General features: G+C 42.0%; 2 protein-coding genes across 6 annotated transcripts in view; both read right to left on the bottom strand.

The window, feature by feature from the left end:
• Window positions 1-8,691: 8,691 nt before the first annotated feature.
• LOC120715367 lies at window positions 8,692-11,108 on the bottom strand. Its single transcript, XM_040002319.1, has 2 exons — window positions 9,457-11,108; window positions 8,692-9,231 (listed from the first exon to the last, which is right to left on the bottom strand). The coding sequence occupies exons 1-2, from the start codon at window positions 10,852-10,854 to the stop codon at window positions 8,713-8,715; spliced, it is 1,917 nt and encodes a 638-aa protein (XP_039858253.1). The 5' UTR covers window positions 10,855-11,108; the 3' UTR covers window positions 8,692-8,712.
• Window positions 11,109-16,832: 5,724 nt separating this feature from the next.
• Window positions 16,833-24,583, bottom strand: part of LOC120715375 (CD276 antigen homolog) — a 49,900-nt gene continuing 42,149 nt past the window's right edge. For 2 of the 5 annotated variants that reach the window (XM_040002345.1, XM_040002349.1), the window contains 4 exons: window positions 24,303-24,329; window positions 23,565-23,840; window positions 19,111-19,215; window positions 16,833-18,724 (listed from right to left, as the gene is read on the bottom strand). In XM_040002345.1, coding sequence (XP_039858279.1) covers window positions 18,651-18,724; window positions 19,111-19,215; window positions 23,565-23,840; window positions 24,303-24,329 — 482 coding nt within the window. In that variant the 3' untranslated portion in view covers window positions 16,833-18,650. Of the gene's footprint in view, window positions 18,725-19,110; window positions 19,380-23,564; window positions 23,841-24,302; window positions 24,330-24,583 lie in introns of those variants that run through there. The other 3 variants (XM_040002347.1, XM_040002348.1, XM_040002351.1) reach the window with 3 other exon arrangements.

The raw sequence follows: 24,583 nt of genomic DNA, 5'->3' as shown, positions 1-24,583 counted from the left end.
GTGTGTGGTTAATTATGCCTCGATTCATGAGTCAGTTTTTGTTGTCCGACCCACGTTAAGGGAACGAAAAACTTGTAGAGGCCTAAAAATCGCGATTCAGAACACAGAAGACAGAAAGTGTGTTGACATATGAAAACAGATCAGGATGGAATAATGAGAATCTCTCTAAAATTATATAAACTAATAAGAGAATGTTTCGTTCATTGTGAAGATGCTGCACATTAATCTTCCCTTCGATTGTTTTTATTAAAAGCGCTCTTAAAGCTGATGTCACAGTGTAGACCGCAGTCATCCACCCCTACACGCAGCCGGAGCAGCTGCTCCATCCGCTCTGTGAAACTGACTGCGCATGCACATGATATCTCTAACAATGAGTTTCTTACCGGATTCAGCACCAAACGTCAGTCCGGACAAAGTCAGGAAACAGAAGCTCAGAAACAGAAGTGGTGGAAGCTCCATGTCTGCAGAAACCCTCTGAGGATCAAACGTTACAGCATCTCTTTTTTAAAAAAGAAAAAAAAGAAAAAAGAGCTCGGAGCCACTCCCCCTCCCGCACTGACGCACTCCAAAACACTTTGAGTTTCTATTCTCTTAAAGCAGTAAACCATTACTGCACTTCCGGTGTATGTATATGTCGCAACATCAGCGCCTTTTAGATTGAACTTGTTTAACAGCGACAATTACACAGAAACGCGGAGAGAAGAAAGATTAATGAGCAGAGATGGCATGTTATTGTAAAAAGGTTAGGCTGAGGTAAAGAGAAAGGAGCCCGGAATCTGCAGCCTTTAAGGTCAAAGACAGCTGCAGGTTTTTTTCACACTAATATGACCTATATGATGAAAACACACACACACACACGCACACACACACACACACACTGAGGCTGTTCCTGCTCCTCCTCGTAATAAATACAGATTAACCAGGTTGTTCATCTGATACAATAAAAACTAAAACTGTGTTGAACAAATGGAAACATTAATGTAAAGCGCTCACACAGATTCATGCAGTGTTTTGGACACTTTTCCTCTCTTATTGCTGATTTGTCTGCAGCATCTGTGTTACTTCTTCTAACCTTTTCATATTTTTCTAATATTATAATTTTAGTCTTTATTTGTAAATTCAGCTGCTGTTGCTATGATGACTGTGATTGGTTGGATGTTTCCAACGCCACCTCTTTCACATGAACACGTTCATGCTCAGAAACTTACAGACTTTGGGTCAACTTAGCTGATAACCAGCTTTATGTGCCATCTTATCCTGATCAACAATCTCAGGTGAAATTAATCCAGGTAACTCAAAGAGACCCTAGTTATCTGCACCTTGCTGAGCAGAACGGTGTCCTGGTATTCAAAGTCACTGCCTCTGTTCCTTCCCCGTTACACCTGCCTCCCTCTCATTCACACACATGTATTCAGTCTCACGTCTACTGACTTCCATTCCTCTTCTCTCCAGCACATGCCTCCACCTCTCCAGGCTCTCCTCCACCTGCTCTCTACTCTCACTACAGATCACAGTGTCGTCTGCAAATATCAGAATCCACAGAGACTCCTGCCTGACCTCCTCTGTCAGCTCATCATCACTGAACAAGAAGGAGCTCAGATCCTGATGTAATCCCACCCCCACCTTGAACCACCTGTCATTCCTACTGCACACCTCACTACTGTCCCTCTGTCCTCACACATGTCCTGCACCGTCAGTTAGTCATCTGGAGTAACCGTCTTTCCGCTCTTCATCATCTTCGCGGTCCTCACTTCCTCTTTCATAAAGCTCTGTACTTCCTCATTCACTAACTGTCCTCCATCCATCCTCATCTCTCTCATAGAGCTCGAAATGAACAGAATAGATCAGTTTTAACCAAAATATTGTATTTCTTCTATTTAACATGGACACATTAACGATAAGCAATAGGTCCACATTTCTGTCCATAATAGGAAAACACAACGAACCACTCATGAATCATTGTGCACACAGCTAATCTAATCTAACACTATCTTAATTAATAGGATGTGGTGGGAAATGACGTTGGTTAGATTCTGAAGAACAGACTTTATGACTCACTTTGGCCTCATACCAGCTGATTTTTCAGAGTGTGCTTTGTGTAAACAAGGTTTAAATAAAGTTTAAAGTCTTTTTACAGCCAGTAATGTAATGTTTACTGAGAACCTGAACATGTGGGCTGCTAGTTTCATCCACCCACTCAGGATGAAGGAGTTGAACTATGAATCTACTAAGCCCCCACAGTATTAAGATAAGATAAGATAGAACTTTATTAATCCCTCGGGTGGGTTCCTCTGGGAAATTCGATTTCCAAAAAGCACAGCACCGACAGAAGTTACAGTTACAGAATATTATATCTATATATATACACACACACACACATACACACACATATATAAATACAGAGACAAATATAAATAAAATATACGAAGGGGATAAATAGAATAAATAGGAATAAAAAATAAAAATACAAGTGAATTGCACATTTCAAGTATTGAGGTCTATTGCACCATTGACTATTTACAAAAAAGTATTGCACAAAGGTATTGTACAGTGAGGTGAAGAGGCACTACAGCTTAGTTGTTCCCCCTCCTTTGTCCTCCTGTCTCCCCTCCCTCTCCCCTCCAGAGAGGAGTTAAACAGTTTGATGGCGTGTGGGACAAAGGAGTTTTTAAGTCTGTTAGTTCTTGTCTTGGGGAGAAGCAACCTGTCACTGAACAGACTCTTCTGGTTGTTTACGACCGTGTGCAGAGGATGCCCAGCATTGTCCATAATGTCCAGCAGTTTCTTTAGTGTCCTTTTCTCTGCCACTGTCACCAGAGTGTCCAGCTTCATGCCGACCACAGAGCCAGCCTTCCTGATCATTAACCAGTATTAACTGACTGTTAACTGACTGTAAGGTTAATAGTTTAAAATTACTTTGGGATTGCTACTGAAGGTGTGTATTTTATTATTATTGCTGAGTGTTATCTCAGGATTAAATACAGGAATGATTTATGACAAAGGCAACAAAGTCAATAAGGAAAAAAGATCCAGTTCCACTCTGATGTTCACTTTGTATGACCGCAGTTTGACAAAAACATGTGCAAGAACTGACGGCCTGTAGAATAATGTGTGTCAGCATTATTATACACACATGCACTGACAGCATATTATCTTCAGTGATCAAAGAAAACTGTGGCACCTGTGACAGTGGAAGAAGAATACAGATATAAGAGTTATATTTTCTGTAGGACTGTCCGACCTTTGTGGCTGTGGAGGAGCCATATCTTTGTAAACATGTGGGACGCACTAGTTATTAACCTGCAGTGACTCAGGAATGTGCAACCATATAAACAAGGTGAGTCATGAAGGTGGGCGGGAAGAAATAAAGAAGGATGAAATTTCCTGTTCAGTGTAAAAGACCAACCTTTGTTTAAAGATGAAGAATGAAACCCTGCGTGAAATGTTTAGTTGTGTTTGGTTTCTGACCGCGAGCTCAAAGCACAGATGATGGCATGAAAGGATGATGCTGACTGAATGTGACTGAAGAGCAGAGCTGGAGGAAAGCTGCATGTGTTTGCTGTCATTCAGGGATTCAGGCTTTTTTGTTTACAGTCAGTCAAGTTTTTTATCAAAGGATTTCATCGCTTGCTCGGTGCATTTAAGAAATTTTAAATCGGAGTGTTACCAGAGCTGTGACCTCTTCAGACATCATCCTCTTCTCCAACATGAACCTTTTCCAAAATGTGTCTGTGACTCTCAGAGTAGAGCTTTGGGCCAATTCATACAGCAGCCACGAGGCTTTATGGTTTATAATTCCTGAAGATCATTCCAGCTCTACTACATGCCAGAGAGTGAAGATAAAACCTCTCGCGGCTGCAGTCGGCTCTCTTCCTTCTCGTTTATTCTGGGGTGATCCACAGTGACAAACATAAAAAAGGTTAAATTTCAGAGCAGGAGAAGGACGCATACTTTCCCTGAGAAAGTCTAAAACGATTCAGCGAATAAGAAGTTAAACCAGCTTCAGCTCAGATGAAATTCTGCACATTTTCTGGAAGAACTGCAGCCACATGGCGCCAGACTGGGAACAGGTTTGTGAGGATTTTTGGGACTAAGGAGGTACACAAGTCAAGACAAGTCATTTGATTTATTTAGCACATTTATGCACAGCCGACATTGATCAAAGTGCTTCACAGCAAATACAAACAGAAGAAACAATAAAAAGATTTAAAGCAATAATAGTAATGTTTTAATAAATAAAATTGGAGGATAAATACAAATGATAAAAGTAAATAATGATAAAAAGTCATGTAATAATAGCAAAAGAGATGCACTGTGAAAGTGACACAATAAACTGAAACTCATCTGAAGCTCATGAGGAGACGGTTAGTGAGGAAGACGTAATCTGAGGAGGAAGATGATTCCAGAGTTTTGGAGCTACAAACCTGGAATTACTAGAAGCTGCCGATCAGTGGACCTGCTGCACCATCATTATCTCAGAGCTGCAGTCCTCTGGTGAATTTCACCCAGCAGTGTCAGCATCCACGTCCTCCACAGGAAGTTGTAGCACTGACACATCAGCTCCCAGTTTATGTTTATCCAACCGACTGAATGCATCTTTTCCTCACATGGTATTTAATTGAATTCATTTTAAATGGCACCAAATCACAACAAAAGTCACCTCAAAGTGCTTTATATTGTAAGATAAAGACTCTACATTAATACACAAAAACCCCAACAATAAAAAAAACACCCTGTGAGCCAAGCACTTGGTGACAGAAAGAAAGAAAAACGTAATTTTAATAAAAAGAAATCTTTAGGAGAAACAGGCTCAAGGAGGAGAGGACAGCAGCCATGATGGATGAGGGGTGAGGGGAGGAAGACAAGATAAAGACTTGCTGTGGAGGAGAGCCAGAGATTAATAATAACTAATAATTAAATGGAAAGTGATGCATAAACACATAGTGGCTGAAGAAGAAACACCCAGTGCATCATGGGAATCCCCCAGCAGCCTACGTCTATTGCAGCATAACTAAGGGAGGATTCAGGGTCACCTGGTCCAGCCCTAACTATATGCTTTAGCAAAAAGGAAAGTTTGAAGCCTAATCTTGAAAGTAGAGATAGTGTCTGTCTCCTGAATCCAAACTGGAAGCTGGTTCCACAGAAGAGGGGCCTGAAAACTGAAGGCTCTGCCTCCCATTCTACTTTTAAATACTCTAGGAACAACAAGTAGGCCTGCAGAGCGAGAGCGAAGTGCTCTAATAGGGTGATATGGTACTACAAGGTCATTTTCATTTCATTTTCACAGAGTTTTTAGGACGTCTTGATAATTAATACATTACAGCAGACCGTCCCTCTGAGACAGGACGCTTCTAATTTTGCAGATATTGCACTGATGGAAGAAAGCAGTCCGGCTCAACAACGACAGAAAGACTCCTCAGAGTGTTACTGGAGGCCGGGGTAATGCCATATCTGGTTAGATACCATATTTCTAAGATATTTACAAAAATAACAAAAGTCTTTGTATTGCCTTTGCAGCAGAATTCTCTTCTTGCAAAATCTGTAATAAAATCCTTTGGTTCGCAGTCACACACTGCAGCAGCGCCAAGTCCTGTTTCTGAAGAAAAACCACAAACCCACACATTAAGTACAAGTGCACCCTCAGGCTAATCTTCAGAAAGATCAACCACACGAACAGGCTGTGTTGCAACACTTGTGTTTGTTTCACGTCAGGTCTGCACACAGTGCTCAGAAACATATTAGCATTAAGCAGGTTTATAATCTGCAGCAGTGAGGAAATCAAACGTTAACACTGACATGTCTGTGTAGGTTCTCAGTCATCCAGGTCATCGTAGTCTAAGGAGCTTGGAAAGAAAAGCGTCTGGACTTCTTTAAGTTGCTTGAAGACGTTTCACCTCTCATCCGAGAAGCTTCTTCAGTTCTAAGGTCAAATGGTGGAGAGTCCCAGATATAAGCCTAGTGGGAGTTTCCCCCCACAGAGGGACAAAAGGACCCCCTGATGATCCTCTACCTAATCACATGGTGTGAAATCATGCGAATTCCTGAGGTCAGATGGCCCAGGATGTGAGTGGGCGTTAAGGCGTCTGGGAGGGAACTCAAAACTGGATTATAGATGGCAGACAGTTGGTGTCGTAAGCCCCGCCTCTGTTCAAAGATGGTCGCTCACAGTGGACATAGATGCTTCTTTCACTCCTCTTTCAAACCATCTGTCCTCTCTGTCCAAAATGTGAACATTGGCATCCTCGAAAGAGTGACCTTTGACCTTTAGATGCAGATGGACTGCTGAGTCTTGTCCTGTGCAGGTGGCTCTTCTGTGTTGTGCCATGCGCTTGTGAAGTGGCTGTTTGGTCTCTCCGATGTAGAGGTCTGGGCATTCCTCGCTGCACTGTACAGCATACACCACATTGTGAAGTCTGTGTTTTGGAGTTTTGTCTTTCAGGTGAACCAGTTTCTGTCTGAGTGTGTTGCTGGGTCTGAAGTACACTGGGATGTCGTGCTTGGAGAAAACTCTCCTGAGTTTCTCTGATACACTGGCTACATAGGGGATGACAATGTTGTTAACACTGATAACAGCTTCAGAGGTAAACATGAACTGTCCCAGGAGTCTTTGCACTTGTTTGGTTCACTGCAGTCCTGTTTCATCAGGTATGTTTTCTGATCATCAATTAGCAAAAGGAAAAATTAAACCCATGAAAAAAATATTTAAAAAGTGGAAGAAAAGAGAACCCGAGAAAGTTTATTAAAAGGAAAAACGTGAAATATTCTCGGGTTGGCGTGAGACCCTGAATTAATTTAAATATGAGTTTCTGAAGAAAAGCCATAAAACCAAACAACAACTCTGACTGCAGCCTCGGGTAAGTTTTCCTCAGAAACAGCCGGCACGCGAACAGGATGTGTTCAGCATCCACTTCAGGTCTGCACACAGAAACATCTTACAAGCATCAGTCTAAAATTTATAACCCGCTCCAGATCAATAAGGAGAAAACATTTTGGAAAGACTGAAAATGAATTGTTGTGATACAAAATTCAGCTCTCTGGCAATTAGACTCTGATGATCAGAGTCCAGATGCTGACGAAGATGAAACTGTACAGTACAATACAGACAGTAAGTCATATTTTGATTGATAATACTTTATTTATCCCGAGGGAAATTGTTTTAAAGGCTGTCAGATGATCCAGCGCCAGGAATAAGTTGGACAGTTTCACTTTGAAGTTAATTAAAGCTGCCAATCCCAGTAATGCTCCAGTTTTTTGTGTTTTGGGGTAAATGTTGTTTCATGTGGAGCCAGAGGGTTGATATCAGAGTCACTCTGGACTCTGACTCGCTGATGTGCCAAACCTGACAACCACAAATGTGATGCATTCAAAATTTATGATGGTGAGATTTCATGAAAGCAGATGGTTGGATGAATTTAGGTGTCCAACATCAGCACAGTCAGCTGAACGTAGTGGGCGTCTGTCAACTGAAGTCACTGAAGTGTTTGTGGTGACTTTTGGAACATTTAATGCAATAATGACCTGCTGTGTGGTACACACCATTTAATTGTCATGGTTTTGTAGTTTCTGGACTGATGAGCAGATTCAGACAGCCGGGAAAAGTTTGAACAGTTTATTTAAAACTGAATAATTGATGGAAGCAGACTGATGGAACAGGTGCTCCTATGTAGGACGTATCAGAGGATTCACAGAGAGGGAGAGTTGATATTAGCAAGAGCTGATAATAAAAGGTTGTCTGTACAAGAGTCTTACTTATGTGTCCTTACTTGGAGTTAGTTAGATTGAGAAGAGAGAGGGGGCACAGGGGATCAGGCTGGAATCTGGAGATGAGAGAAGGTTGAGTGGAGACTGGGCAGGCAGGTGTGCTTCTGTGAGCTGAGAACTAGGAAGCAAACAGAGCAAAGGAATTATTGAGGGGTAAGAACAACAGCTAGAGATTAACAACCATGGTGGAGAGAACGATCTGGCAGAGAGCGACTTACACAGCAGGTCCTTAAACACTCAGCTAATGAGGAGCTATGAGCTCCAGATGGATGAACAGTGTTGCCACAGTTACTTTGAAAAAGTAATATATTATGGACTACTGATTACTCCTTCCAAAAGTAACTTAGTTACTTTACTGATTACTTTATTTTTAAAGTAACTAAGTTAGATTACTAGTTACTTTATTAGTTACTTTCAGAAGCTGCCAATAACACTCCCCACTGCCTCAACATAAAAACATCAACCGATTTTGCCAATACTCACTTTATTGGAAGTGTATTTTAACAGTAATGTCAACAATATATCTCCTGACATTTGAAGTTGAACTTAACTTTTTTCCTGACAGAAATACTTGTTTGTATGAAAATAAAGACAGTTTTGTTACTTCACTTAACATAAATACTTTTTATAAAAAAACAAACAAACAAACAAAGAGTCTTTCTTGACTTCCCTTAAGATACTTTTTATACCATCCACATGTAAGCACTATTGTCCGCTTTTGTAACTTTGGACTAATCTTATGAAAAAAAAAAAAAAAAAAAAAAAAAAGAGACTGCAGGTCCAACTTAAATTGCCTTACTTCCTTGCAGGTAATTGTTTTAAGTTAATCAACTTGAAAACTTTAATAAGTTTATTAAGTGACTTTGATAAACTTAACTATTTACAAGTAATTGAATTATTTAAATTGGATTCCCCATTCTCTGTTTTTTCAGTATATGTTGTCATCGCATGTTATGGGGGAAACAGTAGAGTGGAGCGAGTAAACCAGTGGTTGTACCTCATTAACAGAAGCTTCTCAAACCTTTTGTCAGAAAGTCGATTTCTTTTAGGCGTGAGCACCAAACCTCCCAGACTAAAAAGTCGCTCCACAGGAGCACTTGATGGGGTTGGAGTGTTATACTTTAAAAAAATTGTCTTTATGCTTGAAAATTTATGCAGAATCTGAAGGTCGTAGCCTGACATCAGGTAGTCCATGACTTCTTTTTCTGCAGAATAGGTCTCCTCCTCTGGCTCTGCCTCAAAAGTGAAAAAGTCCATCTCACCTTGGCTGCTAGATGTAGTAGCACTGGGCACACTGGCAGGGTTTTTTGCCAGAGGAGCAGTGGTGCAACACTCTGCTGTCAGAAGCTGTTTTACTCGCTCCCTCCTCCCTGCATCTCTCAGCCATCGGAGTTTGAATTTTGGACAACTGGCAGCTGCAAGAAGGGCATCTTTGTCATCCAGCACACCGGCGAAACGAGTCTGAATAGCCTAAAAAACATAATTGATATTTTTATGCCTACAATTTATTATGTTATTGAATTATTTGCAAACCATGCCTAATATGAGATCAGTATTATGGATTTATTTTGTTTTAGGTTACTTGTAAACATTTTAATTGTTTTAATCTTATTTTTCAATGATAATTAATATTCTGTTCCATGTTTGTGAATTGTATGAAGCAAAAAATCTGACTAATTTCAAGATAGAGCGTACCTGTACAATGGCATCTGGAAGGCCTGCAGTCATCCTGGAGAGGTCATCTTTCACAGCCTGGGTCTTCTGCATCAGAACTTCAAGTGTTGGTAGTAAAGTTCCATATGGACAGTCGCCTTGTAAAATGTCCAGTGCTGCAGTCAGAGGTTTCATGGCCATGCAGTACTCATGCAGGAACTGGTATTCTTGATCTTTGAAGCACTTCAGTCCTAGCTTTGTGCACAGAGTATTCAGCTCACCCATGGGGATTTCTGCAATTCTCTTTACAGCATCAAAAAAGGAATTCCACCTTGTGGATGTTGGTATTAGGAGCTTTCTTTTGCTGATTTCTTCCACTGTTTCTGATGCAAGTGTAGATCTACTCGATTTGGTCCAAAGAGCTGTGCATTTTGCTGTGCTGCTCCTATACACAGCCCTGCTCTCTGCATTGGTTGTTAAATGTTTCTCCACATCACGTGTGCAAATTATGTTGATGGTGTGCGAAGCACACCTGCGGTGCGGGGGAAGAGACAGCTGACCATCACTTTCATTCTCAGCCGAGAGGATTTCTGACAGATCAGAAAAAGTGACATCATCGTCTTTGGGGCTGGACTCTTCCTCCTCCGTCTCATCATCGGACTCCGTGACAGGATGATAAACTTGAAACGCCTTAACAAAGTTGGATCCATTATCAGTAACTGTTGCAACTACTTTGTTGAGTAATCCATAAGAGGAGTGGATGTTTTCGATTTCTGTACCAATGACATCATACGTGTGTCTACCACGAATTCGCCTACATGCTAATGCAAACTTGTGGTGCTCTAATGTGGTTCTACTGATCCAGTGGAGCATTACTCCCATATAGCTTCTGTTGTTAGCAGTCCAAATATCCGCGGTAGTTGAAACAAAGTCAATCTCATTCAGTGTGGCCTTCAAATTTCTCTCCATTTCTGTAAACTCCTTCTCCAAGTAAGAAGTAAAAGTCGTTCGGTGAGGCAGCTCGGCATTAACAGAAGTAGGGATCTTTTTTATTATGGCACGAAACGAGGGTGAGTCAACAGTGTTTATAGGTAGCATTTCTTCTACAATATACTGCGCGACCAACTTCTTCAATTCTTCATCACTTACTGGTTTTGCACCAAAGTCCAACTTTTGTTGTTTGGGTGGTGTAGGACCTTCTGCGGAAGTCACGGCTCTCTGCTTCGGACCACTTGGTGGGACTCTCTCTGTGAGTTTGACTGTGCTGTGCTGCGACTCCAAATGTTTCTTTAAGTTTGACGTAGTGTTTTTGAAGGTAGATAACACTTTTTCGCCAACACAGAGTGTACAACGAACCTTAATATTTAAATCTTTAGTTGACAGAAACTCAAAATAGTGACCATATTTCCAGCTAAAGAACGAACATCTCTCTCCCTCCATTGTTGTTTACACTTTTTTACGTCGCTGGCTGCTTGTGAGCGGGAAACGTGACCTGTCGCTTATGTGACGTTTCACGACACGTATGCGTTTGTCATCCGCTGAGACGAAAAGAAGAAACCAAATCTTTTTGCTTAAAAAAATAGTAACGCACAGTGGTTTGGACAAGTAACTTTAATCTGACTACTGTTATGGAAATAGTAACGCGTTAGATTAGTCGTTACTGAAAAAGTGGTCATATTCGGAGTAACGCGTTACTAAGCAACGGGTTACCGGCATCACTGTGGATGAAAGTAACTTAAGGGTAGTTTCACCCACAGGTGGAGACATGAGGAATCTGCCCACCTCTAAACCTGACAGAAGAGAGAGAATCTGATCACAAACAAGTTTCAGCTCCAGTTTTATGTTTTATTGATCTGCTGGCACAAACAAGCAGTTACCCGTGCACTTAATAAACGCAACCTGCTGATCTAGTGTTAGTGTAGTACAGTTTAACTACAGTGTCAGCTCATGAGTTAGCAGCCCAGCCTCCACATTGTAACTTTGTATTTTCTACTTAGTATTTTTATTTATTTTATTACTGTTTCCAGATAACATTTTCTTGTTTCATCCAGTTTATATTGTTTAGTCTTTATTGGTTTCAGTATTAATTTTAGTCTTTTTTATTATTATTGTATGGAGGTCATATGTCAGAGGCAGGATTTAGAAAATCAGTACAGACATTACAATAACAACACAGAACCTTCTGAAAGCAGCCGACTCACAGTGTTGTAGACATCCAGAGACTCAGTAAACATCAAAACCTCATCAGACACTGTAATAAGATTTTTACCAAACTAACAGAACAAAACTAAGAACATTCCCTCTGTAGCTTTTATTACAAGTTAGTTGGTTTTCCAAGTTCACAAACTCATTTCATTTAGTTTACTTATGTTCTGACTCTGCATTTAATGGTCACAGAGCAACAGACTCTGGACAGGTCACTGACCTGTCACATGGCTCTTTGACAGAGTGGAACGAAGCCAGAGTAGAGAACACAAAACTCTGACTGGATCCTTATTGTTGAGAGGCAACCATAATAATCACTGCACCATCCTGAACACAGTAAATCCTAAGATGCAGTTTTACATAGTTAAACCAATAAACTGTTTAATAATATCTGTATGCACCCTATTGTTTAAGTCACAAATGACAAGTAATGTAAAGCTGCTTCTAAATACCCGAGCAGACCTGAAAACATGGAGAAAGTTCAAACAAAAGTTTCACTGCACATCAACACTGCAGTATAATTGTGAGAGGCTCAGACTTCACCTGTGTGGGACTCAAGTAAATGTTAAAGTAAATGAATGTAAACACTGCATGAAAAGGATCTGGGTGGGGATCCTGATCCTTCTGTGCTGCACAGACGGTGAACTCAAGAATAACTTTCACACACAAAGGTGCTGAGTGACACACAAAACTGCCCGAACAGGTACAAACAAAAACCGAATAAACATTTAACTTCAGTTGTATTTTACTGCATTCAGCACCTCTGTAATGGTTAGAATATCAGCTCCAAAGTATGTGCTGTGCAAAGAAACCAATAATCATGTTGCTACACTGATGTTTTTATTCTTGACTTAATATATTTACAATTTTTTTTGATTATCTGCAAAATACACAAAACGTATTAAAAGTTAAAGTAGTCATTCTGCCTGAAAATGAAGAATTACTGTGTAATTTTAATAGTGATGTGAACATCTAGTGTTGTGATGGTAGCTCAGTGGTTCCTAACCTGTTGTCACAATACGGCTGTGTGCAGGCAAGAGTAGGACCCAAACGCAAACTCACAGAGACAAAAAGTAAACTCAAAAAAACACAGCTTTATTGCTGGCGTGGAGTGGGACACAAAAAACAATACTAAACTAAACTAAACCACAGTGAAAAAAATCACACAGCTATGAGGGAGGACGCAACCCTGACAAAGAGAAACATGGGGCTTAAATACACTGAGGGATAACAAGGGGGAATGAGCCACAGGAGGAGAGCACAGCTGAGAGTAATTAAGCAGGACAAGGCAAGGGAAGCAAAACTAGAAACATTAACATAGGACAGACTGTGAAAGTAAAACAGGAAACACACTGACGGAACTCAAGACATGTAAACTTAACAGACTGGGGAGACAGAACATAGGGACCTGAAACATGGAACAGAAAGGCACAGTAGACACAACATGAACATAACAACGCCACAGGGGAAGAGTAAAACAAAATGCAGGAACACAGGACCTCTTTCAAAATAAAATGGGAAACATAATGAAACGCAAACATGACAACATAAGAAACATAGACATGAAGCACATAAAGGACAAGGGAGACTTAACGGGGTTGGATACACAAGCGGAATCTAATAAACAAATGAACTTAGATAGCCTAATGAACAAAATAAACTCAAACTTAAAATGCTGGGTCAAAAGACCCAGGATCATGACACCTGTCATGGTGCAGTGTTTTTAGTTTGGGACTTTCTATTTTTAATTTTCATTAAATATTGCTTGTTGATTCATGTTTTATCTAAAAGGTTTTGCTTTCTTTCTTTTGTAGGTTAAGTTTTGTCATTTATAGTAACCTGTCATTTTGAAGGTCAGTTAGTTTTCTGTGTACTTTCTGTTCTGGGTCAGTTTGCACGTATTGATTTCCTTCTTTCAGTTCTCTCGCCCTCTCTTGTTTCCTGTGTTGTTAATTCTCAGTTTCTATGTTAGATGTTCTTTTATTTTATTACTTCCTGTTTTATTCTGACAGCCTCCTATTCTCACATTTACTTTTACTTCCTCTGCCTCAGTTGTGTCACATGTGATGCTGTCTTGGCCTTTCAGAGACTGCAGATTATTGTCTTTCACATTGTGATCTGTGTTGGTTTTAGCGTTCCTTGTACAGGCACATTCAGTGAGGTCGGGTAAAATGATAAGGCCAGGCATTTGACATCATCCCAGGCCACTCTGTTCATACAAATCCACACACTGTTAACTTTTCAGGCTAACGCCACCTTCTGTTAAGGACTGTCTGATGTTCCAGTGTTTTTACAGTGAGCACGTTTATTTAAAACCTTCACACACAGATTCACTGAAACTGACCCTGAGCTCAGTGTAAAAGAAGCTGTTCCTGTTTCAGCTCCTGTTTTAGTCTGACCTGATTTCTAACTGGCATCTTTCTCTTTTCAGTCCCTAACTCCCCATCTTTCTTACTTTATGTGATCAACCTGGTTCATCCTGTCTGCCTTGGCAAAGAGAGAGGGAGACACCAAAAGTGTGCAGTCAGAGTGGTCCATGAGCTGCTCGTTGATTGAGCTGACTGTCCATAACGACCCTTTGGCCTCAGGCAGGTACTCCTGATTAGTCAGTCCACTCCTGGTCCTGTGTTAACAGAGTAACAGGTCACATCCTACACCCCCAAGAAAGAAACCAGTAATCACAGAAATTAGGTGAAGGTCTTAACATTCATATTAGCTAAAAAAAGGTGCTAATAAACTAAGACTGTAGACAGTCACTGATCACCACACGTAGAGTATTTGTCAGTTATGTGCAGACCCTTTAAATTTCAGCCTGAAAAAGAACATCACAAAGTCCAGCTTCAAAATAAAACTGAGGACCACCTCCACACCAACAACTCCAGGCAGGTGTGTGTGATATTTAGTTAGTGATGTTCACTAACAAACCCAGACCCAACAGACCCAAAGCTGTGTGTGGTGCTGCTGATGGCAGATGATCAGACTGCTTCTTCGCTGCTTTGAACGAAAAACACCAGAAGGAGCTACATCCCATCCACCACCAAACATCAACCACATCTTCACGGTGGTTTGACCCAGTATTTTTGAGTTTGAGTTCAAATTTTTATTAAATAGACCTTAAATACCTTTAGTTTGTTTTTCATGTTCTATTTTGGAGCTTTTGTTTTATTTCTTTTCTATGCTTATTTTTGTTATTTGTTTTAATTTTGAGTAATTTTGAGTTTGGTTTTTATCATTTAAGGCAACTGGCAAGAGTGAAATCTTTTCTTTCCAGGCAACACCTTGAAACAGTGATCCATGCTTTTATTTCTTCCCGTCTGGACTACTGTAACTTACTTTATCTGGGGGTCAGTCAGTCATTGCTGTCATGTCTGCAGCTGGTTCAAAATGCTGCTGCATGACTCCCAACATCCATCCATCCATTCGCTTCCGCTTATCCTTTTCAGGGTCGCGTGGAGTGCTGGCGCCTATCGCCAACAGGCCTCTCTGCACTGGCTGCCTGTGTCTTTTAGAATTCATTTTAAAATTCTCATGTTTGTTTTTATATGCTTTCACAATCTTGCTCCGCCTTACCTGTCTGAGCTTCTTCATCCCCTCACACCCTGTCGGCCTCTCAGGTCAGCTGACTCCTGTGTCCTCCCTGTTTCCATGTTAGGTTTCCTGTTGTTTTGCTTCCTGTTTTATTTTGGGAACTTCCTGTTCTTTGTATCTGCCTCATTTGGTGACTGCAAATACTTTGTAATTTTATATTCCTTCTAAAAGATAAATCCATCCATCCATTCTTTTTCCTTCGCTGAGAGCCTTGGCTCTCAGCGAAGGCACTTTTTCTCCTCTCCTCTCCCTTAGCTTCCCTGTTTAGCTACTCATGTCCTTGTCTTGTCTCGTGTTTTTTATTACTTTTCCCTGGAACACTCTCTCACAGTCTGTTCTCTAAAACCTAAAAGAGGAATTATGGATTGGATCAACCAGAAGTCTGGGCTCGGGTGAGCCTGAGTGCTGAAGATATCTACCTATTCGGAACCATGGTAACAGGGTTCTGGCTGATCGGAGCTGGCTTGGCCCTGACTTATCGAAGAATTAAGAAAGCGGAACCGGCTGTCTAAACCCCCACAAGGCTGCCCGCTGGGATTGGAACGATGGGAGAGGCGTGAGTTTCTCAAAATGGGCTCATTGAGTGCAGCACGGATAAGATCTTGGAGAGGCTACGGCTGCTGTGAATACTCAGAATAAGATCTCTGACTGCAGACTGGATACATCTCGGAAGGGCAGAAGCTCGGAATAACATCTCTGAGCGCAAATTGGATGACATCTCGGGGAGGCACACTGCCGTGAGTTCTCAGAATCGGCTCCTTGAGCACAAGAAATGACAACATCACAGAACGCAAGTAAGGCGAAGCTCGCGGCTCTCCAACGGGAGATTGAGAGACCAGTGTTGGACTGTAGAACTGCTTTGAAATTCATATGAGTAGTTCGCACTAAAGTAAAAAATACCATCACTTCATGTGGATACCTCTTGGCGCCAGCGGCTGTCTCAGAAGGTTCCTTTGTAAGTGCGCATGCGCCATTAGCGTGCTGCCTGCTGTAACCCTAATTTCCTTCAGGATTAATAAAGTATTCTGATTCTGATTCTGATTTTTCACTTATCCAAATCAGGGTCGCTGGAACCTATGAGGGCGACCGTGGCTCAGGGGGTTGGGAATCGCATCTGTAACCGGAAGGTCGCCGGTTCGATCCCTGGGCTCTCTGTCCTGGTCATTGTGTCCTTGGGCAAGACACTTTACCCTACTTGCCTACTGGTGTTGGCCAGAGGGGCCGATGGCGCGATATGGCAGCCTCGCTTCTGTCAGTCTGCCCCAGGGCAGCTGTGGCTACAACTGTAGCTTGCCTCCACCAGTGTGTGAGAGTGAATGAATAGTGGTATTGTAAAGCGCTTTGGGTGCCTTGAAAAGCGCTATATAAATCCAATCCATTATTATTATCACAGCTGCCATAGGGCGAGAGGCAGGTCACCAGTCTGTGTCTCTTTAACACAGAGAGACAGACAACCATTTGCACTCACATTCACACTCATGGAAAATTTAGACTCCAATTAATATATATGTATATTTACAACTGAAAACCACGGTGACTGGTTTGGCGACTGAAGAATGAATCAAATCAGAAAACTTAGAATTCATCTTGTCACATCATCAGTGAACAGAAGTCACCCAGTTTTCACAAAGCCATGCAATAACACTGCCTCCACTTTGACAGATGATGTGGTGTGCTTCAGATCATAAGTCATTTCTCTCCTTCATACTTTTCTCTTCCCATCATTCTGTAAAAGTTTAACTTGGTTTCTTCTGATATTTTTTTCTGATCCCTAGAGACTCTTTTTTAGATGTTTTCAGAGAAGTATAACCTGCCCCTCTCCTCGAGTCTTCCCAAGTTGGTTACATGAAAGTTTGAAAACACACACACAAAACAGTCACAATAGTTTGATATTTTATTCTGAGATCCTTGAGCAGTGTGAAAAATGATATTGTATTAGGAGATGACGAATTAAAAGCATGAACATAATTTCCAATATCAAACATCAACAACAGTTAACCTAGTGTGTGTATCCTGACAATTTTCTTTAACAAAAATAAAAAGATACAATGCAAAAACATATTTAAAAAGGCACTTTTTTTTTCAAACGGCAAAATATTCACATTTATTTACAGCAGAACAGCTCAGGGTTATAGTTAATGTACGTTTAGGGTTAGAAAACAAAGAAAACTTATTTTCCTTGCTTGGAGCCTTCTAAAGGAAAAAATTTACTTGAGACAGTTGTTTGACAAACCTGCTGTTATCAGAGAATTCCCTTTCAAATGTTATTTAAATATTTACTGAAATATGAGTGCAGCTGGAAACACAAATCCATCCAGAGTATTAATTGTGTGGGCAAATCAAACATGCGGCGCTACCTGCTGTGTAAACGGAGCAGCTAAAAGTAGTTTTCTTTATTAGTAACATGTGGAGCCATTTTTCTACTCCGTCCTATTTAACTGCTGCAGAAGAGGAAAGCACAGGAGGATCTGTCATGGAATAAATACAACAGTTTTTATTTCATGAGGAAAACATTGATGCACTGCATCTGTTTCCATTCCAATAGAAAAAAAAAAATCCCCAAATGCCCTGTTCCAGTGTTGAAAAGATGGTGTTAGACAGTATTTGAATGTATTATTTGTATCGAGTATTGAGCACTGTGAGACAATTATACTTTTATTTTTATATAAATATATGGGGAGTGATTATGATGAAAGTATAACAAAAGTGGCTACATCCCTCCATCCTGACTTTTAACCATCTGCTAAACCTAGGGTGACCATATTTTAATTTTCAAAAAAAGAGGACACTTGGCTCAGTCATGAAAAACTTGCTTAAAGAAATATATTTAACATATTAAAACAATGCCTTCTCTGTGCGGTTAATGAATTGTAAAATACAATATGTCATGTAGGCTTTTACAAGTCAACAAGTGCAAAAAAAATAACTTAAAAACCTCTGAAATTAAATAATGGTACAGAAATAAGGCCTTATCTGCATAAGAAAAATTACCAGTACTGGGTTGGTACGAGGGAAATGTCTTTTGCAGTTCGTCTGAAAAGATGCACTTGCACATTGGGATCTTTTAAACATCATTATAATGATAATATAATAGGCGCGTTGCTGCGCACTGTTTGTCCCGTCTGTGAGCGCAGAACAAGCGCTCACAAAGCTGCAGTTCGGGGATGATGTCACACACATGGGTCCTCTGTCGCACTATAGGAAAAACCCGGACATCAATCTCGAAATTCCACCCGGACGCCCCGGACAGAATGTGAAAAGTGGACATGTCCGGGGAAAAGAGGACGGTTGGTCACCCTAGCTAAACCACAGAATTTAAATTTGTTCTGAACTTTTATACTGCTGAAAATATCAAAAATAATCCAACATGTCCAAGCTGCTGTGCTCCAAAACTTAATTTGGTTCTCATAAAACAAACACATAAGCAACACACACACCGTACTTCACACACTTTGATCAGCATTGAGTTTCTGTTCCTGGGCTGAGCGGGGTTCCTGCTCCTTGTTGTGTTTCTGCCCTTTGAAAAACAAAACTGTGTTAAAAACAGTCATAAATGAGCAGAAATGCAGTGCTATGTGTTTGAGTAGTGGCGTGCACGATGACACGTGAGTATGTTTCAATTATACTTGCTGATATGGCAACATAACTACAGCGGGCAAATTCACCAAATTTTATTATTATTACAGACAAAACGCTAAACTGTCTTTATGAATAAATGGTGATGTTTGCTGTTTAACCATCTTCATCAGCCTCTGCAGTGTGTTCCTCCTCTTTCCTCACAATAAGCTTTAGTTCATTTCAGTTTGTTTCATTAATATATTAAAAATAAAGTGAAATAAGCAAGATTGTAAAAATGACGGTCACACAAAAGTATGAGAATGTTCATAAATACATTAAACTTACTTTTTTTATTCTTGATGTAACACCTGAGAAGAATCCAAAATACAACCAGAGCAAGAACAACAGCAAGAACAACAGCAAGAACAATAGCTACAATCTTCCATGGTTCTGGAACAGAAGAGAAAACATTGGTGTAGGTCAGACTGTGAATGCATGTCAGGATCAGACTGCAGGTTTAAACAGCGAGCTCAGTGATGTCAGCATGGATCCAACTTCCTGTTTCCTCCTGCTCGTCTCCACAGCTCACAGGCTGGTTCTGGTTCTGCTCTCAGCTGTAAAGATGATGTTGGAGTTTTGTTTTGTATGAAGGATGTTCGAATCTGTGCTGCTGCTCACAGACTCCTGCTTTCTTTTTACTGAGCCTCACATCTGACAACATGTGTGAGTCTGTCTGTAATCGAGGTTTCCTCCACCCTGAGCTTCTTACATACACACATCATTAAAGTGAATCTCTTCAGACTGATGATTGCAGAAAATAAGGAATATGAATCTGTCAGTGTAATATATATATATATATATATATATATATATATATATATATATATATATATATACCAGGCTATACAGCAATGACATTGGAATGTCGTTCGGACTGGAGAAGTGTAGTCGGATGGTAACAAAGAGAGGGAAGGTAGTCAGAACTGAGGGGATTGAACTACCAGAAGGCAACATTGCAGACATAGAGGACAGTTACAAGTACCTGGGGATCCCGCAGGCAAATGGGAACCATGAAGAGGCCGCTAGAAAGGCTGCAACCACCAAGTACCTGCAGAGGGTCAGGCAAGTCCTGAGGAGTCAGCTGAATGGTAAGAACAAGATCCGGGCCATCAACACGTACGCCCTGCCCGTGATCAGGTACCCTGCTGGGGTAATAGGCTGGCCAAAGGAGGAGATAGAAGCCACTGACATAAAGACAAGAAAGCTCCTTACCATGCATGGAGGGTTTCACCCCAAGTCCAGCACCCTGAGGCTGTACGCTAAGCGGAAGGAAGGGGGCCGGGGACTGGTGAGTGTCAGCACCACAGTCCAGGATGAGACAAGGAACATCCAAGAATACATTGGGAAGATGGCCCCAACTGACCGAGTGCTCAGTGAATACCTCAGGCAGCAGAAACCCAAGAAAGAGGAGGGAGACGAGGAACCATCATGGAAGGACAGGCCCCTGCACGGTATGTACCACCGGCAGATAGAGGAGGTGGCTGATATCCAGAAATCCTACCAGTGGCTGGACAAAGCTGGACTGAAAGACAGCACAGAGGCACTAATCATGGCAGCACAAGAACAAGCTCTGAGTACAAGATCCATAGAGGCTGGGGTCTATCACACCAGGCAAGACCCCAGGTGCAGGCTGTGTAAAGATGCCCCAGAGACAATCCAGCACATAACAGCAGGGTGCAAGATGCTAGCAGGCAAGGCATACATGGAACGCCACAACCAAGTGGCCGGCATAGTGTACAGGAACATCTGTGCCGAGTATAACCTGGAAGTCCCGAGGTCAAAATGGGAGATGCCCCCAAGGGTGGTGGAGAATGACCGAGCTAAGATCCTGTGGGACTTCCAGATACAGACGGACAAAATGGTGGTGGTCTGCCCCGGGGCCTCCTCCCGGTGGGACATGCCTGGAACACCTCACCCAGGAGGCATCCTTGTCAGATGCCCGAACCACCTCAGCTGGCTCCTTTCGATGTGGAGCAGCAGCGGCTCTACTCTGAGCCCCTCCCGGATGGCCGAACTTCTCACCCTATCTCTAAGGGAGAGGCCAGCCACCCTTCGGAGGAAGCTCATTTCTGCCGCTTGTATCCGCGATCTCGTTCTTTCGGTCACTACCCACAGCTCGTGGCCATAGGTGAGGGTAGGTAGATCGACCGGTAAATTGAGAGCTTCGCTTTTACACTCAGCTCCCTCTTCACCACGACGGACCGGTGCAGCGTCCGCGTCACTGCAGCCACAGCACCAATCCGTCTGTCGATCTCCGGCTCCCTTCTCCCATCACTCGCGAACAAGACCCCGAGATACTTGAACTCCTCCACTTGGGGCAGGAACTCATCCCCGACCCGGAGTGGGCACTCCACCCTTTTCCGGCTGAGAACCATGGCCTCAGATTTGGAGGTGCTGATCCTCATTCCCGCTGCTTCACACTCGGCTGCGAACCGTTCCAGTGTGAGCTGGAGGCCCTCACCCGATGAAGCCAACAGAACCACATCATCTGCAAAAAGCAGAGATGAGATTCTGAGGCCACCAAAGTGAAAGCCCTGGCGGAGCCCATCACCCACCGGGAATGAGTCCAACTTATTGCCGGCAATGCGAACCAAGCTCTTGCAACGGTTGTATAGGGATCGAATGGCCCGTAGCAATGGGCCAGGCACCCCATACTCCCGCAACACCTCCCACAGGACACCCCGAGGGACACGGTCGAATGCCTTCTCCAAGTCCACAAAACACATGTAGACTGGTTGGGCAAACTCCCATGCACCCTCAAGTATCCTTGAGAGGATAAAAAGCTGGTCCAGTGTTCCGCGACCAGGACGAAAACCGCATTGTTCCTCCTGTATCCGAGGTTCGACTAGCGGACGAACTCCAGCACCCTGGCATAGACTTTCCCAGGGAGGCTGAGGAGTGTGATCCCCCTGTAGTTGGAACACACTCCTCTGGTCCCCCTTCTTAAAGATGGGGACCACCACCCCGGTCTGCCAGTCCACAGGTACTGCCCCTGATCTCCATGAAACATTGTAGAGGCGTGTCAACCAGGACAGCCCTACAACGTCCAGAGCCTTCAGGAACTCGGGGCGGACCTCATCAACACCAGGGGCTCTGCCACCAAGGAGTTGTTTAACTGCCTCAGTGACCTCGCCCCCGGAAATTGGCAGGTCATTCCCCTCATCCCCAGACTCTGCTTCCTCCTCGGAAGACGTGTCAGTGGGATTAAGGAGGTCCTCGAAGTATTCCTTCCACCGCCTGACAATTTTCTCAGTCGACGTCAGCAGCGCTCCGCCAGCACTATACACAGTGCAGGTAGAGTACCGCTTTCCCCTCCTGAGACGCCTGACGGTTTGCCAGAATCTCGAGGCAGTCCGAAAGTCTTTTTCCATGGCCTCTCCGAACTCCTCCCACACCCGAGTTTTTGCTACAGCCACTGCCCGAGCCGCACTCCGCTTGGCCTGTCGATCGATACCTGTCGGCTGCCTCCAGAGTCCCACAGGCTAACCAGTAATCAGTGTCATCTCACTTTTTAGTTTCTGCCCTCAGACATGCTATAGCACATACAAAATAAGGAATATAATAACACTGTGTATGATATATGTAACACTGATAAAATAGTTGTTCTTAATGATACTTGCAAGAAGTCTAATATACTCACTTCAGTTCCAGTGAATCTGAATGCTTCACCCTCCTGCCTCAAAACCTGTGCTGAACAGCTGGCTCCCATCTTTACCCACATCTTCAACAGATCCCTGGAGCTGTGTGAAGTTCCCTCCTGCTTCAAATGCTCCACCATCATCCCTGTTCCCTGACTGCATCTCCAAGAACTTGGCTGTTAAACTCCTAAAGTTTGCAGATGACACCACCGTCACTGGCCTCATTCAGGATGGTGATGAGTCTGCATACCGGCAGAAAGTTGAGCGGCTGGTACTCTGGTGCAGTCAGCACCATCTGGAGCTGAACACGCTTCAGACTGTAGAGATGACAGTGGACTTCAGGAGATATCCCTCAACACTGTTCCCCCTCACCCTATCAGGCAGCCCTGTGTCAACTGTGAAGACCTTCAAGTTCCTGGGTACAACCATTTCCCAGGACCTGAAGTAGGAGACCAACATCAACTCCATTCTCAAAAAGACCCAGCAGAGGATGTACAGATGTAACAGAAGCCTGCAGACCAGGACCACCCAACATAGGAACAGTTTCTTTCCCCTCACCATCTCCCTCCTAAACAGTTGACCTGTCACACTGCTCCCACTGCCAGACTGCAACTGCACCTTATGTATATCCTGTGGTATTCGTTCCACCTCATTTAATTTCTGTCATCCTGTATTTTAAGATTTAGATTGGTTATTTATGGTTGGTTTACACAGCTTTGTGTATGCATGTGTAATGTATATATCCATACGTGTGTGTGTGTGTGTGTGTGTATTGTGTTGCTTACATTGTTGAGATTTTTTTTTTTACACTGCTGTGCTAGAGAGTCACCATCTACCAGAACCAAATTCCTTGTATGTGTGTGCATATACATGGCCAATAAACGCAATTCTGATTCTGATGCTGCAGTGTTTTATCACACACCTCATTTTTTTTTCACCTGAGTAACATTTTGTTGAAAATTTCCTGCATGTCTTTATCGATTTATTATGTAATCTTTTGTTTCTTTGCAGACATCGTTCTTTGCATTTAGTCTGAGCATGTATTCACATTTTTGCAAAGCACTATTATTGGAATCATCTGTTGATTAAAATGCCACTCACCATTTAAACGTATATAGATTTTCTTATGTGACTGATGCCAGATTTCCTTCTGTGTGGCAATGCAGCGATAGTGGTCGTCCTTTTTCACAGTAGTGTTGAGGCTGATGTAGAAGCGATTTCCTATTTCAGAGACATGTGGCTCCTCAGAATGAATTGTCTGATTGTTACTGTTCTGCCACTCCACTGTAGGTTTAGGGTAACCACTTTGAACATCACACTGAAGCAGCGCCCAGTCACTTGTTTGATCAAGAATTGTGACAGAAGGTTGTGCTACACCTGTAAACACATGATATACAGATAATTTAAGAACAATGACAGACAATTAAATGACAATTCAGACATTGATACAGAGAAAAAAACTGGACATCTCTAAATTTTCTTAAGAGTTAATAAAAACATGGGAAAATTGCAGGAATGAATTTAAACAAATGTGTTTTTAACATCAAATAACCACAACTGTAATTTGGATAAATAAATATTTTGACAACAGAAAATAACAGCAGCAAAAACTGCAAAAACTGCAAAAAAAAAAAAAAAAAAAAAAAGAGCAAAAAAACCCTCCCATACAAATAAAACGTCTTTTAAACTTTTCTTTGAACTGTTTGTAAAGATAATCTGAAAATACTTTATATGATTCTAACCATAAGACGGTAAAGGTATTGTTGAATCTTTACCTATCAGTTCATATATACACACAAGGACGTAAAGATTAGTGACGCACTCACAAACAGAACTCACCATTAATTCGGACCTTTAATACGGGCTCTGAAAGGAAACAAACACACATGTTAGAGGTGACTGTGTTATCATCAACTTGGCAGTCAAATAAAACTGGAGAAAAGAAACTCAGAAGTGTTAACTTGCTATATAAGACATATTTGTACAATTGTAAACTAAAAATTAAGGCACAGTCACATATTTCATAAATGTCGTGATACATTTAAACAAGAGGCCGGTTTATGGTGGTGGATGTGTTATAATCACACAGTCAGAAAACACTTTGAGCAGTTGTGTGTCTG

Source organism: Simochromis diagramma, unplaced genomic scaffold (assembly GCF_900408965.1).
Source record: "Simochromis diagramma unplaced genomic scaffold, fSimDia1.1 OVJJ01000438.1, whole genome shotgun sequence".
In the NCBI taxonomy this organism is placed as follows: domain Eukaryota; kingdom Metazoa; phylum Chordata; class Actinopteri; order Cichliformes; family Cichlidae; genus Simochromis; species Simochromis diagramma.
The sequence above is the reverse complement of the archived record's forward strand: the minus strand, read 5'-3'. Positions and strand labels throughout refer to the sequence as shown.

What these genes read in the sequence shown, in the direction of transcription:
- LOC120715367 (XM_040002319.1), bottom strand. Translation starts at nt 10,854, where the DNA reads ATGGAGGGAGAGAGATGTTCGTTCTTTAGCTGGAAATATGGTCACTAT. An exon ending in TTCCAGATGCCATTGTACAG is followed by an intron (nt 9,232 to 9,456) that starts GTACGCTCTATC and finishes TATGTTTTTTAG; the next exon opens with GCTATTCAGACTCGTTTCGC.